This window comes from Mus pahari, chromosome 5 (genome assembly GCF_900095145.1).
Source record: "Mus pahari chromosome 5, PAHARI_EIJ_v1.1, whole genome shotgun sequence".
NCBI classification, from domain to species: domain Eukaryota; kingdom Metazoa; phylum Chordata; class Mammalia; order Rodentia; family Muridae; genus Mus; species Mus pahari.
Genome location: NC_034594.1, coordinates 136975304 through 136996016, shown reverse-complemented (window position 1 = coordinate 136996016; position 20713 = coordinate 136975304). Strand labels below are relative to the sequence as shown.

At 43.7% G+C, this 20713-nt stretch overlaps 1 protein-coding gene across 2 annotated transcripts; it reads right to left on the bottom strand.

Moving 5' to 3' along the window:
* Positions 1-4167: 4167 nt before the first annotated feature.
* Positions 4168-20491, bottom strand: Slc19a2 (solute carrier family 19 member 2). 2 transcript variants are annotated; one of them, XM_021198017.1, is made up of 6 exons: positions 20085-20491; positions 11985-12587; positions 8482-8707; positions 7279-7471; positions 6773-6914; positions 4168-6166 (listed from the first exon to the last, which is right to left on the bottom strand). In XM_021198017.1, the coding sequence occupies exons 1-6, from the start codon at positions 20286-20288 to the stop codon at positions 6038-6040; spliced, it is 1497 nt and encodes a 498-aa protein (XP_021053676.1). In that variant the 5' UTR covers positions 20289-20491; the 3' UTR covers positions 4168-6037. The 2 variants fall into 2 exon arrangements, with proteins under 2 accessions (XP_021053676.1, XP_029395073.1); XM_029539213.1 differs by having other exon boundaries at positions 8482-8752; positions 12099-12587; positions 20085-20466.
* Positions 20492-20713: the final 222 nt, after the last annotated feature.

Here is a 20713-nt window from a genome sequence, read left to right as displayed (position 1 = left end):
AGTTAAGTCTGGCTCGACCTCCTCTGGTAAGGAGCTCACAGTGGTTCTGTAATTCTCAAGTCGCCCCTTCCCCCACACACCTGGGGCTATGGTCTGAACTGAGAGTTGCTAAATTGCAACTAATTAAAGTACTATCTGGCCTTTCCCAAAAAAGTTGTTATCCTGTTCCTATTCAACTGTTTGGTTTTTGTTTTCAGGCAGGTCAGCTACACCCAGACTGTACGGAGTGCAGCAAGTGCCACTCAGATTCACCTCACTACAGGAGCTGTGACAAAACCCTTCAGCATCTAAACATTATGTTGTGGTTTGGTCTTAATAAGTAGTACTGGCGTTAGGGCAAGATGTTAAAGATATCATGTAAAAGTTANATTCATATTCTAGTATCTACCTAGGCCTGGGAAATAGGGGGGAGGTGACATTGCATTTTTCACGAGATCTGTTAGAACAACCCCCCCATCAGGTTTTTCTAATTGAGGATTTACTAAAAGATCCCTGGTAGTAAAATTAAATTCTGACTGGCCTTACACCGGATTTCTTCCTCAAGCTGCTCCTGGGCAGGTCGATAGAACATAAATATATTTTTTGTGCCAGTCCAGCAAATTTAATTTTTTAAATATTAAGGGCGGAAATGTTGGGGTCTCTCACCTCCACTGATCACTCTCCCTCTAAACATTATATTGCGCCCTCTACAGGCGCACAGAATTGCTACTGAGAAGACCTCCCCAGATCTCCCAGAATGCAGCGTCATCACCGCCCACTATCGCTCAGACCAACCACTAACGTCATCTCTGCCCACGATCCTCGGACCCGCCTACGAGATACTCATCTCCGCTCATGATCGGACTGCGCGGCAGTTTCAAGGGGACTCAAGGGCAGGCTAGGAATCCTTCCTTGTATTTAAGAAAGTCCGATTATTAAACAAAAATGCTCTGATCAGTGAACCGACAGGGCATTCATTTTTCCTTTCGCAGCCCTATCTTCTTTCAGGATGTTTAAGCTCTTCAGTACGAACCCAGTCCAAAGTGTTTGTGCGCACGCAGAAACGCACATATGAGGAATAATGGAGACCTGCACTTAAATCCTAAAGAACCTGAGAGAAAATACAACCATTTAAGTGTAGAGGTGTATGGAAACAGAAATACTAAAGAATTAATCACACATTTCTCAGCACTCGACTCTGGTTGAATGCAGTTACTCTTGAGTGTAGTCTGTTTTTAATTTTTATCTTTTGGACTAAATAGGTAGTTAATGTGAAACAAATATGAGAAAGGGCTGATATTTGAGAAAGAAGAAATGCTATGAGATTGGAGAATCAGCAGATGGATCGCTCTTTTACAAGAGATACCTGCCATATCTAAGGAGCGGACCAAACTTGGTTGTTTAAGGTGTTCACGGTACTGAAGGGGCTTGGTTCCCATTATGATTGTTTGGATGTTTCTGAAATAATTAGATACCCACAATCTGGTTATCAGTAATCTGAAACACCCAGGAACAAACCAGCATTTCTGCAGTGTAGCCCTGAAGGAATTTTTTATAAGCTTCTTGATCTTTGTACATTTCCTTGGCCTAATATGCAAACACAGGGGCCTCAGGTCCCTCCTGGCAGATGGAGAGGACAGAATCTTACTCCCCTTCTGTTTGTTTCCTCTGTGTTTTGACACAGCAAGGAGCTTTAAAGACAAGGAACAGGGCCCCAACTAGTAACCTTGGAAACACTGCTTCCAAACTGACCACGCCTGGTTTTCAGCCTCACCCTTTCCTACCCGCAGTCCACACCTCTCACTTTTCATTTCTCTCCCTGAAGCTTTCCTGAGCTTTTTGAGGCATTAACAGTAGACATTTAAGACCATAAAGCTGTCTCTCCCTCCCTGCACACAGCATCCCTGAGGAAATGTTACTTTGGTCATCATCTCACAAGCAGGGCTTCTCCACTCTGGGACTTGTAGGATATACATACGCTCTCAATCACCTGATTCTACGTGCTGAGTTTGAGGCCCCCTTTTTCCTGTGGAACCAAGTCACATGTTCTTGAAACAATTTCAAGCTGGCATCGGATATTTTTCATTCTCGGAATGTCTTTTGCCTGTTCTCGTTTCAAAACCAAGCCCGTTATCCCTGGTTCAATGGTTGACTTTTCTCCATAGCCCACCTAGCTGCTTTCCTTCTTTCTTTCATTTTGGATATGGTCTCACACTGTACCCGTGGAGGGCCTAGCACTCACTGTATAGACCAGCTGGCTGTGAACTTGTGGTCACCTTCTTGCCTCAGCTACCTCCCAAATGGTGAGGTCATTTATAGCCTTGCACCAGCACACTCACCAACATAGCTGTATCTCATTCTGTTTTTGAAGACATGACTTTGGGTAAGCATGAAATGACTTATATCCCAAGCAATGAGAAAATATCTGTATGGGGACATAGGGGATCCAAAAAACTAACCAAGAATAACTATCAGAGCTGGAAGCTCTTTAAGCCCTTTGCTGGTTGGTTGACTAATTTCTCACTATGAACAGCCTCTGGACACAGCTCCATGATCTTGTAAGCACAAGACACAACCAAGATGTCCCTGTTAGATTTGTTAGGTTCAAGTGCTGGACTTTTATGTTTCACATTTCAGTAAGTACTTCAAGAACAAATGTCTGTAACAGCCCCCACACCCCAGAGTAACTTATTTTAAAGGAAGACAATTTGGTAAGAAATGATTTCAAAGGGTACCATGTATCAGTTCATACTACGTAGGTCTAAAATATTAGAGGTGCATACCCAATATTTACCAAAGGTTTCCTTCAGTCCAAGATTTGATGTGGGTTTTGGAAGAGTTTCAGAAAACTCATTTGTCTCATCGCTGGAGCTTTATTAACAGACTTGTCAAAGCTGAGCTGCCCAGTCTGCGCCGGCTGGCTGGCGGGCTCTTGCTTTGGTAGGTAGTTAGAATCTACAAGGTGAAGGAGTGGGACTCACTTGGGGAGTCTGTGGGTGTCTCACTTCCCCCACACGATTTGGATCTCCATGTGGCTCACTTCTCTGCCAGCTGCCTATTTCCTCTTGCAGATGTGTCCAAATCCGCGGCTTATCACCTGATATGCACTCCCCTGCAGCCTGCCATTTTACCCTCTACAGGGCTGCTTTCTGAACCAGGTCTGCCTTCTTCCACCCTTGTCCCCACCGCATGTTCCATAATGGGACTGAAGGGAATTAACTACCAATTTACAGGGTTAGGGAGGGAATCAGAGCTAGTTTAGCTTCTCCACTTCAGGGTGTATAATTTTTTTTTGGGGGGGGGGGCAGATATTTAAACTCCAAGGCCGCTTTTAAATATGAGCACACATTGTAGAATGCTAATTTACCAACCAAAAATCACCCATCTTTCCCTATTTCTACTGCTGTAAATCAAGAAGGGCCTTCCTCACCTGCACGGGACCAACTACAATAACAGTTCAAGCAGCAATCATAATAGCCACTCAAACATTTACTCTGTTCACTGCTGCAGGGTTACATTCCTTACAGGTGGACTTCCTCATTACTCACCATCCCATCTCTAGCAAACCTTATCAAAAAGACAGGGAAGACAAAAAGACTGGAAGAAACTACAGGGACAGGCAACTACAGCTCTGATACTTTCATGAAAGAACTTACTAAGTAGGCTATGGAAGGAAAGTACTCCTTTGGATGCTGTATGGTGAGACTGATGTGGTGCCAAGACTGATTTGGTTTCTAGTCCACAATGAAAGATGACTTTCAATTGGAGCAATGAAGGTGCTTCTCTGGGCATTAGAATATTCTGGTATGGGATAAAGAGGCTATGGAATTTCAAAACAAGACATCCAGCCCTGGCTTTAATTTCCTTAATTTAAAATGTTTAGTTGCTAGCAAAGGGACTGACACTGTTTTAGTTTCTGAAGGGAAGAATGCTTTAAAAAGACACATGAGAGGTGTAGGGAAACCAACGTTGCAGACAGTGCCAGCAAGGCGTGCTGCAGGGGAAGAGTGCAGGGGAGAGGGCAAAGAAGGCCACAGAGAAAGGGAGGGTTAATGGGCTGACTGGGGGTTTAGCTGGGAAGGCGAGAGGCACGCTTTAAATGAATGTTGTCCAGGAAAGGCTGTTAGGAGATTTACAGACATAAACCTCCTTTTGAAGATGAAATCAAAATAATTCTGAGTGAAAAGGGAAAATATACTGTAAAATATTTTTTTAATAAAAATAGCTTTATAGTCTATACAGATTGAATAAAAAGTACAACAGATTATTTTCACTTCTTCATAAAAGTGCACACAGTACAGCACACCGGGTTCTGCATTCTACAAATATGGCCACGTGGTAATCTGTGAATACAGTCTTGATTGAGACAGGTAAAGAAGGGTCAGATTGGTTGCCGCAAACAGTGAACTGAATTCCACGGATATATTGCTTTGGTAATGTGAACAATCTGATTGTACCATAATACGTGTTATTTAAAAAAAACCAAATGACACTTCTAAATCACAGTGTTTCTTCTTGTTTCTGGGCAACCAACATCCTATAGAGCAACAAGGAACGGTGGGAGGAGGGAGACCAAAAGGTAAGGCTGGAGACTGCTACTCCGACCTGAGCTCTCCATCTCCTTAGTGGTCTTCCCTTTCCCTAGCTGCAAAGGAAGACGCACAGCATGGCCTCTATTAGCCTCACTCGTCCCATGCAGGTTTGCACTTTGGTCTTCCCAGTGCTGGAACTTGAGCCAGGGTCTTCCACACACTTGTCAAGCTTCAGTTTTGCAATCTCAGTATTGATAATACTGTTCAGCTCTGTCGGTCTTAAAAAGGTCAACACTCTAGTTGAAAGCACCTACCTAGGTTTGCTACACAACAAGACAACAAAGTTGGCTTTAAAATCGTTTTCATGTCTCACAAATATTAGCATATAGAACATCATTCTTTCAAGTAATGAGGAGATACTTTTAAGTATCCCTCAAGATCATCTAACTGTAGGAACAAAGGCATGTCTAAGGGCCAAAACGCAGGCATCAAGTCTATCCTACTTCCAACCCCAGAACAACCATTAAGAAGAGGCTCAGTTTATAAAAAAGGCTGTGAAATAATCCAGTTCCGACTGACATCTTCATCTTGGATAAGAAAGCCAAGACAACGAGAGGCTTACGGGAATGATATTGTCTCAAAGGAAAAGAGTTCATTTTGTTTTGGAAATAAAAGGGTATGCAAATATAAAATGGGTTCCCTGTATCTCTAACCTATAATGACCTTTTCAGTTGCAATTAAGAGTCCTTCATACAGAAGTATTAAAGATGAGCAAACCTACCTGATTAGCCCTCCTCAGTTATCAGCAGGCTTTAAAATGTGCCTTTTGTAATGAAATGAGCTTCTCTGGGAAGCATATGAATACGTAGAAATGTACTTCTAAAGAACGTTTCCAAAAATACACAATGGTCAAAATGCAAAGCACTAACATTCATACAGTGAATTTTTTAAAATAAAATCAGACATAACACTCCTTAGAGGACAGAACACTGAACCCGAGCAGATATTGCCAGTGAGGAACGATTTCCATCTGCAGACACACACATGCGCACAAGTAACACTGAAACCAGAAAGAGGTTGGCTGGGGCAAGTGCTGACAGAACGTGTCTGTCGTGGCTTGTACCATCCTGTGGCTTCTGAAGCCCTGGTCCCACCAGGCTTACAGGTCTGGGTGAGTGATGAATGTGACTAAAAAGCATCACACTCCATGCTAATCAGGGAAAGAGCAGACATGCTGCTTGGTTATTCGGTTTTTCAAAATCAAGTTTTGTGGGGTTTTTTTGAATTAGAAAAAGTCATTCTTAAATTACTGCTCATAAGCAATCCAAGAAAAAAAAGCTTCAGGTCTGGCTTCTCTTAACAGTATTATACTAACTCCAAGAATGCAAGGTGTTAGTTGAGTAGCTGCTTTGAAGCCATGAAATATACATTCACAAATAGTTATCTGAACCATAAGGAGTTTAAATACATCCAAGCAGCCGCTGTGCAGAATCCTTGCTTGGAAGCAGCAGCACTTTGGGAGCACGTTAGGACGTGGTGGCTTGGGGGCTGGAGCTGGGATCTTCCTGCTTTCTGCATTTCTTTATAATACTGACTATGCCATTAGCCAGGAAAACCACAGAGATGGCTGCGAAGTAACTGGCGTAAATCAGGAACTGCAAGAGAGAAAAGTAGTCGTTCATGAAATTATCTGATGGGCTGTATGTAAACATACTCTACACAAGGACTCCAGAGTGGATGAAAGTGGCCATTCTGTGAGCATCTGCATTACTGCTTTCTCAATGGGTCATATGTTGAGAATCATAATACTTATCAACCTTAACTATTTTGTATTTGGGTGAAGACTGGCTTTATAAAAAGGAGGAAGGGGACTTAAAGAAGCAGGGCATCTAACACAGTACTTCAGGTTTATAGATTAAGAATGAGAGGCTGGAGAGACAGCTCTGCTGCTAAGCGCATGGCTGTTCTTCCAGAGGGCCCGAGTTCAACCCCCGCTCCCACATGGTAAACACAAGCATCTGTAACTCTAGCTCTAGGAACCAAACTTCCCGTGGTTGAGAAGGATCGTTAGGACCACATCGGAAAGACAATGGTCTCAACATTCTCCACAGAAAAGACCTGAGAATGGGGAGGTGGCCGAAGGAAGAGGGGACACTTAGGTTGGATCTGTTCAGAATGTTTGAATTAGTTTTCATAAAACGTGTTCCACTCTGCCACCCCGATCAGGTAAACTCCTTTAGGGGTCGGTGGAGACACCTCACCTGAGTGGTAATGCATAAGCCAAGGCCCCTGGCATCCACGGCAATCAGAGTGAGCAGGGTCTGCAATGCCAGGGCAATGAAGGTGTTCACACCGAACACAAGGGCGTAGCGTTCCATGCTGAGGTTTGCAGCAATCTGAAAACTTTCAAAAGAAAAACAGTGATGGAAGTAAACATACCTCCTCCTAAACTGTTACCCATTTTTGCTTTAAACATGAACACATCCCCTTCTCTTTACTGCTAACTCCCTTTCTGAAATGTGAAACACTGTTTGTTGCTGCACAACAAATAAATCTTATGTGAACGTAAGAAAACAGTGGAATAAAAATACAAGAGAACAAACAAATTTCCCCTGACTATTTCTGGGGGAACGTGCAATAACTACAATGCAAAGCTTCCTCCCATTTGCCTCCTTTAAATAGAAATTTTAATATTTTTGGGTTGTAAAGCAATCCAAGTTTATCTTGCCCATAACTTCTCCTAATACTTCTGAGTTAAAATACATACGTTGCTATGGTGATGAGTACCATGTAGATGATTCTGAAGACAACATAGGCTGCATAGCACGCCCAGATGCTCTGCACAGTGTCCATGACGTACACTGCAGCAGCAATCAGGAGAGAACACAGGAACAACGTCATCTCTCCCCAAGTCGACCACGAGAGCTTTATATAGCCAACTGCAAACACAGCACTAGCACCTACAAACAAAAAAGGATTCTCGTCACTGGCTACAGAAACTCTAGTTCAACACAATAAAAGTTCAGCTCAGATTATTATGCATTAAGACCTTTCAACGTGTAAATTAGGAAGCTCGAGAACACAGAGTTCCTTGAAACTTAAGCAGAGACATTTTGAACTTGATGGAACAGCACGTTGCCACCGAGGTGAGCCTGCATCCGCACATCTGGCAAGTAGGCAGACGAGGAGGACACAGGCTCAGGGTACTGCTACGGAAATGTATTTGGCCTGAAGCACAGGCTAGAGCCACAGAAAATTACTGCATCTGATTTGGCATCATATGGCTGGGTGAGTCATGTCTGCTTCAGACCCAATCTAGTATATGCAAAATGGCTTCTCTTCCCGTGAGTGAGGTGATGCCGGTGGGGACAGCTATAATACGGAAGTGCTTTCTGGGTGCCAGCCACAATTAGTAAGTGCTTAGAGCTGTTATGTAGACGCTTCCAACAACCTTATGAAGTAGGGCAACAAAGTAGAAAGGAACAGAACGTGTTATCAAGGTTCTGAAGCCACCATGCCTGAGTTCTAATCTTTACTTCGCTAGCTACCATTTATTGATTTTAGGAAAATTATCAACATGTCCAAAGTTTCCAATTATAAAATGACAACAATAATTGTAACTATCTCAGGAATTCTGAAATACAACTAAAAGACCTATTGTTTACAGAACAGTGTTCAGTATATATTAACACTCAAGAGACATTAGCTACTGTCATAAACTATAGTACACTGCTATTCAAAATCTCAATAAACACAGGCAAGTGGAATGTGGATAAGAGAAGAAAACTATCTTGAAAATCAGTATATTCCATTTCCAAGAATATGTCTGTTGGTCAAAGGTCCCTACCACTTGATGATGTCCACGTTTTCTCCTAGTAAGAAAATTGGAGCTTCAAACAAGCCATTCCTTTGGGCTCTTTCAGAGCTCAGGGGAGGGAGAGAGGTTCATCCTGCTGGCTTAGCGACTTACCCAGCAAGGTTGAAACAGCCTCCACCCCGCCATTGTAGATGTCAGCATTCTGAGAAGGCATCACCTTCTCCCACAGTCCCTGTGCGTAGTTCACCACTTGGAAATAGCCGCAGGTCGACAGGGCCCACCACACGGACCAGCAGAGCAGAGGGCGGGAGGAATAACACATCAAGAAGTCATTCCACAGGACTTTGAACACCCGCAGCCGGTCTGGCTTGGGCTCCTCCTGCACAGCAAATGAAGACAGAGCTGGAACACCGTGGTAGGGTTGCTCCAGACACCAAGCAAGCTCAGTTTTCTGTCTCAGAGATTTTTTTTTTCCTTTGTAAAAACCAAGTGCTTATTTTACTCAAGCAAAACAACAGAACAGGTTAGCAAGGACAGGAGCCCTGAAGCCACTCTTGAGTTTTGGTCCTGGCTTCACTGTTTACATTTACTCAACCTTAGGCAAATTATTAACTATCTACAGTAAAATACACACACACACACACACACACACACACACACACACACACACACACACTCATATCTATACTTATGAGCAATAAGTTATGAGGTTATGTTTATAACCTCTTGCGCAGACAGGACAGATTATTTACAAACTCACAGATAACATTTACAACAAAGGGACACATTTGTTTGCTCTCTGCGGTTAGGTTAGTGGTGACATCAGTACTGGCCACTCTGTATGCTCATCCGAGAGCTTTATATTACCCCATTTATAATCAAAATATCGACATGCCAATAAGGAAGTAAAGTCTGCAGAATTAATTAACTTGCCCTGGAAGTACTAGAAGCAGAGTTTGGAGTGATTTTTTTTTTCTTTAAAACAACACACTCGGCCGCTAGGAAGAGCACTATTGAATACTACAGGAGAAATGTTCCATGTACACTGGGGTGCTTACTCAAAGGGAAACTGCCAGTCTGTCAAGGCCTTTCAGCTTGAGAGAACCGTGAAGAATGAATGATATTCAATCTCTGTCTCAGAGAGGGGTTGATCTGAATTTTGTTTTATTTTACTTTGAGACACTTTGTGATGTAGCCCAGGCTGTCCTCGCCTTTGAAGTCTTTCAGCCTCAGTTTCCAGAATAAGGAATAGCAGACCAGTGCCACTATACCAGATGAAATTTTACTTTTTTCGGTGCTAGGAGTTAAGCCTAGGGCCTCACACATGTTTGGCCAGTGGGTTCCCGTGGAGCCTAACCCTAGCCCTCCTGAAAGAAGAAAAAAAAAAAAAATCACTGGCTTTGGTGGCTCCTCCCTCAATGTGGGTCCCCTTTGCTCTAAAGCAATAGGCTATCTCTAAAAAGAACCCAATACTTGAGGTGAGTCTAAGGCAAGTGGACCATCTCTCTGAGTCCTCCTACTTAATTTCCTCTTTCTGAAAAGTCAGGATAAATCACCCACCTAGCCATCTACTCTTAAATTAACATCAGAACTGTGATTTAATGTGGCTATATGTTCTGCTAGCTTAAATGGCTCTGCCATCTTCAATATCTATATCCTGGCTTCCCTTCATGTTTTCCGTAGGAAAACAGCAGTCAATGTGGTGGCCAAAGCACTGCCCAGCCACCAGGGTATCAGCCGCAGAGCCTGGGATACCAGGAAACCAATGGAAGGAAGCTAATCTCTCCCACGCTATAGCTAACCTCACAGTCTGACACTCTAACTCAGTGAAAGCCTTTATGAGAGGAAGTAGGAAGTGAGTCTCATACATGCTCAGATTGTGTGTGAATGCTATCTGTGCAAGGATGTATATGCTACTGATCTTGGATGCCAATCTTATCGCAGTAAGGAGAGGGTGGATGAGATCCAGACCCGCAGACTGCTCTATACCCTGTTGGGAGATTACTTCTAGTGAAACTTTTCCTATGCTTTAATGTGTTTTTGTTGGGGTCTTTTGAGACATGGCCCCACAATGTAACCCAGGTTGGCATGGCTCTGCCATCTTCCTGCCTCAGCCTTGGAGTGCTGTGACAACAGGTGTGTACCACCACATCCAGTCCAAATACTGACATTTTGGTTACTGATAAATAACAAAGTTCATGTTGGTATAGAAGAGCTATTGAAATTGTAACTCAATGTGGCAATAAACTATATTTAATAGGCAGTGACTTGAATTTAAAAAGTTAATGAAATAGATAACAGAGTAAAGTATTGTCCTGTAAAGTTCTTGGTTTTGTTATACGTATGCATACAAAAATTACACACACATTTGTATGTAGTGGCTGCTATGAACAAATGCCCTTTCCTATATATTTCTTAGAGTTCCACACCATAAAACCCCACTGTTCTATACAATTTTAACTATAATAATGTTAATATTTAAAGTATATACTTATATAACTATTAGGTATATTCAAGTTTGCCAAAGCCACTGTAACACACTTGAAACCAACCAGAAGAGTCCATGTTTCCCTACTATGTGGGATCTAGCAAATGAACAGAACCAACCAGCCCTCTGCTGACTCTCCAGTGCCACTCAACAAATTATACCAGAATCAACATATTTAATCCCGGTCATTTTGACCTAAGATGGTGTCCTGAGTAGTCAGAGGTGTGTCCCGTGACAGGCATACCCCTGTCTATAGAGGAGGACTGAGGCTTCCTGAGACAGAATTTCAACTAGCTCCCTGGGCTTTTATAGGCTGGGAAGAAACTACTGGGTTGATATTAGTTAGAATCAAGCTATTCATAGTAGTTCTGCATTTTAATTCAGTCTACAAAACCTGTAATTCAGTTTGGGGTTCCCTAAGCAAGGCAGGAATGTTAGTAGGCTTATGGCCAAGCAACAGTCCAGGAAAACCCACACTGCTTCAGTGTAGCTGGAATGAATCTTGCCCTTGTCTCTCACACCCTATAACCTGGCAGGCAACACACACACACACACACACACACACACACACACACAGACACACACATACCTTTATATTAAAAAATAAACTGGGGAGTTAACTCATTTTCCTAGTTACAAAGAATGGGGGGACTGTTTTAAATGCTGGACTCCTCTCTTCTAAGAAAGTTTTAAAATCATATTTTGAATTTGTCTATCCTCTCTTATCATTCATTCACTGCCCTTCTACAACAAAGCAACAAAGCATCATTTGAAATAAATAACATGAATCGCTTCTAGCCCAGAAAAGGAAAGTAACTCTGTATCTTTAAATACTATGAGCTTCAAGTCAGAAGCTACTAGTAGACACAAATCACCAACTGAATCATTTCAAATGCTTACTAGCAAACACTCGCTTTCTTTGTGTCTACAAGCAGTAGGGATACAAAAATGCAGACACAGTCCCAAGACATTTCTGACATGACTCATAATTCTATGCCAGTGTAACTGTGAGGATCATTCATTCTAGGGGAGAATAAATTGATTATCCAGTATATAAATCAGTTGCATCTTAATGAATGAGTGGCCTGGCGGAATGGGCTTGCCTGTCTGTTTTACTACCATTAGCCAACGCACAGAACAGCAACCGAAAACTTAAGGCTAAACTCACCGGTTCTTCCACCGGAGGCTCATCTAAATTTAGAGGGATTTTTGACTCAATGTCCTCCCATCCAGGAAGATGGTTAGCTGCTGGGGTATCAGTAACGATGCCACCGTTTTGTACCTTGAGGCCGTTCACTCCATGACAGGAAGAAGGAATGTGGTGAAAGAAGAGGCTCTTCTGTGGCATAGGCAGAAACCAGGCCACAGCAAAAGCCACAGAAACGCAGGTGAGGGAGATGACGTTCAAGCTGAACAGTGACCAGCCCACCACAGAGACGAGGATCTGCCCTAGGACGGAGCCCACTGTAAAGCCCACCAAGGTGGCACTTCTACAGTAGCTTGTGACTTTCTGGTACATGCCCAGGTCCACCACAGTGTAGATATAGGAGTAGTAGGCGATTTCAGTGGCTGTGGCAATGCCATAGAAGAATTCCAAGAACTGAATGGCCAGCAGTCCCTGGGCATAGAGCAGCATGAACCATGTCACAATAAGGCTGAGTCCCTGAAGCAGTATGACAGGCTTGTACCGGAGGTAGTCTGTGGCGAGGAACACAGGAAATAGCAGCAGCAGGTAAGAATATGTCCACACTGGATAAATTTCATTGTAGACCTGGTAGGAAAAAAGTAAAAGCTCATTAGTGATCAACAGACCTGACAAGCCATAAGAATGTATTCTTACAAAACAGCCTACCAACACTCCCTTATCCCCCGGAGAAACACTGGCCACGGTAAGGTCAGGTAACTTCTGGAATAGCCTTTCCTATCCCCTTGTTGTAATAAAAATCCTTTCCCTACAACAAGGATCTTGCTCTGTGGCCCAGGCTGGACTCAAAAGCACAGTGAAGATCAAACTAGTCTGGGACTGCGGAGCCTCCTGTCTCAGCCTTCCAAGTGCTTCCATTACAGGGATTTTCTATCACACGCATCCCCAGCACCTTGAAGGTTTCTGAGAGGTGGATCCAGCATTCATCTGTAAACTTAACAGGCAGCATACTGTCTGGAAGACACAAGGACCAATACATGTTTTGGAAATTAAATCACTGTCAATTTATCTCTAAAATTTATTATTATTATTTCTATTAGATTTCATACATATGTACAAAGTATTTAGATGATATTTACTTCTACTCCCCCCTCCAACTCTTCATTATTACTTTGTCCTCTTTCCACACTCCTCCTTTTTCTATAACCCACAGTCTGACTAGTATTGCTTATATGCACATAGGTGTGGGTATAGGGTCATCCACTGAAGCATGGGCAATGTACTATGAGTCACCCCTCTGACAGTGTGTAGTGAAGCTTCTCTGATGTTAAGCTTTGCTCTTTGTGGGGTGGAAGAAAAGAATGTGTCTGTCTTATGCTTTGACGAAGTAGCTCTTCCTTGGCAGTAGGACTATAGGCAGTATCTGTGGCTTTCTTACTTAGTGGTGTTTGGTGTTTTATTTTTTTATTTTTTGTTTTATTTTTCTTTTCCTAAATTAAAAAATAATGTATATAGTTGTACATAGTTATAAGAAACAGTGTCTCTTGATACATGTATACACTGTAATACCCAACTCAGGATATTTAGGTAATTTATCATCACAAACATTTATTATATCTTTATAATAGTTACACAGGAATCCTTGCTTTAGCTATTTTGATTTAATGATATAAGGTTAACTAGAACTTATTGCTATTTCTTTTTTATGCACAATTTAAAATTGAGATTCTGTAAACATAATTCTCAAGAAGCACTTTAAATGAGAAAGATTGCATTTGGGATTTCAGTTCCATTACTTGTGTAATTAAGAGCTGTTCCTCAACTTAGAATGGGTAAGTGCTAATAAACTTGCTATCAGCTGAACATTAAAAAAAAAAAAAAAAAAAGTGTATTTGGGGTTGGAGAGACAGTTCAGTTTAATATAAACATGGGGACCTGAGTTGAGATCCCCAGTACTCGTGTAGAAAGCTGTTATCTCAGCATTGGGGAGGAAGAGATGGGAGGGTTAGCATAGGCAATCTGGTGAGCTACAGGTTCAGTGAGAGATTCTGTAACAGAAAAATAAAGGAGAGTGGCTGAGGAAGACATCCTATGTTTACCTCAGGCTAAATGTATCATCCCCTCATTTCTTAAAGCATAAACATGTATCACACACAAATTAAAAAAAAAAAAAGTATTTAGTGTACACACCCCCAAAGAACCTCACCATTTAGCAGCACAATGCCCTGTAGAGTACCTGTTAGTTTCCTTCATGAATGAATAGCTGAAAAGGAACCCGGACTCACTGCCACTGCCCAGCATTGCAACAAAATGTCATGGCTAGCAGAGGCCAAGGTCAAGTCCAGATTGTGCCACATTTAATGAGTGTGGTGCTAACAGTATCACAAAGTAGAGAAAGGGAAGCTGAAGAGCTGGAAGCAGGGGCTTGTGGGTAGGTAAGGTTTAGTCCCCTTCAAATTCATCCTTATCATCAGCACAAGAGGACAAGACCTGCAGTATAGGACTGTCTGATGCAAGGATTAAATGCATAACCACTTACTCACCTTTCCACAGCTCTGAAAACTAGAAGACTGAATAAAACATGGCTCCTGGACTATACCACCTAGCACCAGTTCCACCGTGAGCCTCACTCTCCTGGTAAGATTGACCACTGAAAAGTTGCTTCTCTTACAAGGAGCTCACCACTTAGCATGCACTCAAGACTTATGGCAGTCAGTTTAGGGTGTTTTTGTTTTGTTGTTGCTCTGGGGTTTGGGGGTGGGGGGTGGGGTCCCAGCGATGCAGCTGTGACGACTGGTCTGGAACTTGCTATGTACACCAGAGTGGCCTCAAAATCTGTATGACCATAGTAACTGTTGAAGGGATTCCATGGTCAAAGTGTGTAAATTCTAACAAGTGAGAAACAAAGCATCCTAGCAAGGGAGTAGGGGGAGGGGCTGCGGGTGAGAAGCCTTCCCTACAGGCATTTCCAGTTGTGTTCTAATGAGCAACTCCCTGCTCCTCTGTACCCCTGCTCTCCCAGATACTACCCTCCACCTGGTCTCTAAAGTTTGACAGTCTCCTGTGTGACTCGCATGTTTCTGTGCCTCACTATGGGTCCCTTACCATGTCTTTCTCTACCACAAAAGTACGGGCCAATAAACCTTTCCTTAAAAGGTATTCTTCACTGAAGCTATGGTCTAGCTGCACAATGAGCAATTACTGGACCAAACAGAAGAATGAAGCCGGGCCACCTGCAGCAACATGGATAGAAGCAGAAGCTATATTTTAGGTTAAGTGATCCAGACACAGAAAGACAAATGTTACATGGAAGCCAGAACAAGCCAGTATAAATACCGAACAGAGATACCTCAAGCTGTGAGCATAGTTGAGACAGTCGTTCTACTATGTTCTGGAATGGCTGCACTCAACCACAACTGATTATATATTTTATGAGTTTATGAATAACTGGAAGGGAGCAGCTCAAGGGCTCCAAATATAAGGAAATGGTGGAGAGGAGAATGCTAGTTGTTCTGACATGATGGCTGAATCCCATACACATGTGCTGAAGTTGTTACAGTAACAAATGGATAGATACAATTACTATGCTATTAAAACATTTTAAGATGTTCTCTGTCACTTCCTTCAGTACCCCATCTTCTTTTGTTCCAAAGTTTTGCCCAACTGCTCAGTCAAGTAAAACCTTGGTTAGACGTGGAACTTTGAACAGTAGCTGTCCTTAACTAATTGCTAGTGTTCCATTGATAAGTCCCATCCTTTATCAATTGAAAGGGTGTGGTGGTACATGCCTGTAGACTGAGGCAGGAGGACCATTAAGTAGTTCAAGGCCAGTTTGGTAACATAAGAAGGCCTTGATTTGGTAACATAGGAAGGCCTTGATTCATAATAAATAAATGAATAAATAAATGACCCTCATGAGGTTAATGCTACACTAATACAAACCCACAATTTGGATAATGAAGATGAGGGAAAGTAATACTACCATGTCAACTAAGTACGCCAAGGGATGGGGCAGGTGGAGCACGGGTGATCAGATGGGCTAGCTTCAACTCCCTCTAATTAAGTGATCTATGTTTATTCCTACAAGGAACAGCAAACAAGAAAAACAAAACCAGAAACCTCCTCTCCCACTATCAAACAAACCATAGTAGCACATCTCCCACATTCTGTACTGTGACTGTACCTCAGCTATTTCCAGTTAATCCAAACAGTCCTAAGAAGTAACTGCTTTACCATCTCTATTTTACAAGAAGGAAACTTGGTGTTAGAGAAAGCTGGATTGTACAGTCAGGATTGGCAGAGAAATGATCCGAACCAGATACTCCCAACCCAGCACACCAAAACATCTACTTTCTTCCATCACAAAACTGTTAGTGATTCTGAACGCCCTAAGTTTCCTTTTATCGCTTGCAGACGTTTCCCCATCTCTGTGGAGGTACCATGACAGGGACTCCTCAGAGACAGAGGCCACATAGTCTGGAGAAGTAGGTCTCAAAGGACATCCTTTTAAAACATTTCTGGTAGAGAAGTCTTAACACCAGAAAATCTTCCTTTAATAGATATTTTGGCTCTTGAATAACAGCTTCTCACAGGTAAAAACATACAAAGGGCATACATGCCCTTATTAACTTTCTGTTGGCTAGCTTCTCATCCCAGGTAAAAATCCACCATGAGATCAAAGGGAATCGATTTGTTCTATTCAGAGTGCCTTTCACAACTTTGGGCAGAACTTGTTTGTGTGCATTTTCTTCTGGGAGATATGCCACAGGAAAGTAATATTGTTCCGTTTTAAACCAATTCCCATTTTGACTGAAGAAAACCAAGTAAATAGCTCTGCTACCCTACTAGATGAATACATATTTACACAGCACTACTTAATCTGTATTGAGATTTAAAAAGAATGAATGAATGAACCTTTAGTTCCAGGAGTTCTGAGCCAAGAAACATGTACACACACAGATTTAAAAATGGAAACTGAAGCCGGGTGTGGTGGTGCACGCCTTTAATCCCAGCACTTGGGAGGCAGAGGCAGGCGGATTTCTGAGTTTGAGGCCAGCCTGGTCTACAAAGTGAGTTCCAGGACAGCCAGAGGTATACAGAGAAACCCTGTCTCGCAAAAAAAAAAAAAAAAAAAGGAAACTGAAAACATGGTGGGTCCAAAAAGATAAGGAAGATATGAAAAGAACCCACAGACAGACAGATAGGCACACACAGAGAGACAGAAAGACAGACAGACAGATATACCAACACAGAAAAAGATTATCTCAAGCAGAGATCATACACTTGAGTACTGGACCAGTTGGTGAATATGCTAGATTTAGGATTGTCATATGAATGAAGCCTGGATGGACTAAAAGGGCAAAAGGATGCAAGGCTCACAGTGTCAAGCAGAATATGTGGGATGGTTTTACAAGTCAAAGAAAAGCAGTAAACATCAAAAACCGAAAGCTACCAAGAAAAGTTGTACACTTTTCAGAGATAAAGAATTCTGTTGGCTACAGCAATAAACAGTTGTAATCCCAGACAGGCTGAGGCAGGAAGATCTTAAGTTTAGGAATACTCTGAGCAACTTTACAAGAACATCCCTAAAAAATGGTCAACCAGACTAGATATGGCTCAATGGTTAGAAGCATCAACTATTCTTCCAGAGGACTGAGGTTCAGTTCTCAGCACCTATGCCCGTTGGTTCATATCCTCCCATAACTCCAGCCACAGGGGTTCTGACATCCTCTTCTGGCCTTCACAGTCTCCCATACACACATGACAAACACTCACACAGTCCTGCACGTAACTACAAAATTAAAAAATAAACAAAAGTTTGGAAATGTAGCTCAGCAGTATAGCATGCAGAAGGTGCCCTGGATTCAGTTCCTAGCATAATAAGTAAATAACTCTTATTAATGTTTGGTTTTTTAATGATTGGGACATAGCCCAATTAGAACCTGCCTCAGTCTTTTAAAGTGGTAAAATTCTAGAATGGAAATGGAGAGAGCAAATTCTGCCCTTGAGTCTTAGGCACTCAGCACAATTTAAGATGACCCAGGTTAGCACTTCTGATGTCTACAAGAGAAAAATATAAACTTCAGTACAAATGTCACTGACTATAACCCGGGGATTTACTTTGCTTAAAAATCATGCAATGTTTTATTTAACTGTCTGTTGCTGAAAGCAAGTGCTCATTCATGAAGGACAACAGTGGTTCTATTTCAGCTACTAGGTTTTTGTTTTGTTTTTAAATGTAGGATTCTCAACCTGGAAAGGAGGGCTACACTAGCATTTTAGCAAAGACTCCAAGATCCCACATCCCAGATCACTAGATTTCTCTTTAAATCCCCTTGCCTCGACGACCTGGCACTAAGAGAAGCATCCTTGTGTTGGTGTACAATGAACAAGCATTTGCTGGGCCCAGTATAGCAATACTCCTATACCCCCTATATGTAAGGCCTGCTGAGAAGGCAGGACATGCCATACTGCAGCGCACAGCAGCTCTCGATCCAGGTTCCCTGACAAAACATATCAACTTCCAAGTATCAACACCAAGAGCGTTTCTCCTCACATGCCTCTGACAGGCAAGGCTATACACTGGGCAGATTGCAGAGCAGTTTGCACGTAAGCTTGCTTAACCTGCTCACATGCTGAGTCATGTCTGCCTCAGTGTCTATACCTCAGGTTCAGTGGTTGTTCTGGGTCTCCAATATCACACTTTCTTATAACCACATAGCAATTTTCTTCTTGGAAAAACCATTCTAATCATAAGTCTATCTTTTTACTGTTGGCTTTAACCAGTACCAAAATACACATGGATAATGAATAACTGTGAAATGATCCATAAGATTAGGAAGCAGGGTGTAACATTCAGACAGAAGTCAGCTGTACTTGCTAAATGTCAATGGATCCGGGATTCCACACTGACTCTCAGTTCTTTCCCAGGTGACCTTGAATAAAGGCACACGGCAGCAACAAACTGGACTCTGAGTAATTATATCCTGCCAGTCTGAAACGGGTCTGGTAGTGTCACCTCTTGCTCTGACCTGGCGTGCAGAGCTATTGAGTTTGTTGCTCCTCAAAAGTGATGATTGACAAGAGATGACAGGAAGGCTTAAATAGGAGTTATAGTCTACAGCTACCTGGGCAGGGAAGCAGCGCGGTAAGGAAGGAAATGGGGTATAGGAAGAAGGTGGCAATTATTCAGCATCCACTCATCTGACAGTAGGGAAAAGACGTCGGACCTGAGCTTTCACCCTTTTGGGTATTCAAGGAAAGGGTCCTGGAGCAGCAGGCTCCATCTTCATACTCCTCTGCCAAAACCAAGTGCGGGGATAATGTGCTTTAATCAGAGGAGTCAGGCACATTTCTAAAGAACGTACTTCTGAGGTGCTATGCGTACAAGTTTGTATCTTGAGTAAATGACTGCGCAGGAGTTCTTGGTCATGGCCCATGTGCATCACAGCCCTCAAAAACACCTGTACTGAGGACAAAACCTGTGGGTGAAGCAACAATTCACAATCCGAGAAAAGCTAAGTGCCAATTATATGACACCGTCTGTTTTCATCCCAGAGCCGGGCTTCAGAGGGAGCAGGAAATCTTTGGACACAGTCTCATCTAATCAAGGAGTCCAGATTCGGATGGCGGACTACTGTCCTGTATTGTCCTTATGTGATAGAGCATATCTATCTTGCCAGGGGTAAACAAAGTCAAGGAGAGGAAGGAAAGGGGGACCCTCTCACGAATACAAAGCCAAATAACATCCATACATATATATATATATATATATATATATATATATATATATATACAGACACTCATATGTACATATTCTGCTGAAAGTAGAGTTTACTGTTTTCTTTATCCACCAACTGTCCCCGGTCCCCAGCAGCTCCCACAGGACTTGTCCGGGCAGAACCGGGTTATCCACATACGGCCTGAAACATAAATGCACGTGGGCTGCGGCCCATCTTGCTTAGTCTCTCACGGAACGTGCCAGAAACTGCCAAGAGTAAGGCCACTTTTCCAAGCGAGCAGAAATCCGATCAGATATCTGCGTAGCCCGCTCCGGGGCTCCGCCGCCAGGCCCTCCGCAAACACTTGCCACACTCAGCCTCTCCGCCTGCCGCGCCTGCCTACCTGTCTCTCGGTCAAGTTCTTGTCCGGCCCCAGCAGGTAGGGCGTGAGGAACGGCTCCGACGGCCGGAGGTTTGCGAAGAAGCCGTAGGCGCAGAGCAGCGCGGTCGGCAGGAACCAGCACTCGCGAGGGACGCGGGCCGTACGCAGAAGCATCCTGGCCGCCGCCGCCGCCGCTCGTCGGGAAACCCTGGCCGGCACGTCCATCCTGGGCGCGAGGGGCTGGACGCCGACACGGCCCCCTCCTCCTTCTCGGCCAACGGGAGGGCGCCCGAGCCGCCGGCCCGCGCGGGCACCTGTAAGCGTGCGCGACGCCGCCTCGCGCCAGGGTCAAGGTGCTTGGAGTCCCCGCCGCCAGCCGCCACTGCTCGCCCGCCGAACGCCCTTTCCCTAGGTCCGCCTCCCGGTCTGGCCGGCCACCCCGCGTGGCCCCGCCCCCACGCCCTCCTGGGCCCGCCCCCACGCCCCGCCCCGGCCGCCGAACTCCCTTTCCCTAGGTCCGCCTCCCGGTCTGGCCCGCCACCCCGCCTGGCCCCGCCCCCACGCCCTCCTGAGCCCGCCCCCACGCCCCGCCCCGGCCGCCGAATGCCCTTTCCCTAGGCCCGCCTCCCGGTCTGGCCCGCCACCCCGCC

Coding starts and splice junctions, on each gene's coding strand:
- Slc19a2 (XM_021198017.1), bottom strand. CDS start 20,288: ATGGACGTGCCGGCCAGGGTTTCCCGACGAGCGGCGGCGGCGGCGGCC. Junction 8,708..11,984: donor AGCCTCCGGTGGAAGAACCG/GTGAGTTTAGCC, acceptor TTTGCTGTGCAG/GAGGAGCCCAAGCCAGACCG. Junction 6,167..6,772: donor GCTTATGCATTACCACTCAG/GTGAGGTGTCTC, acceptor TCTCTCTTGCAG/TTCCTGATTTACGCCAGTTA.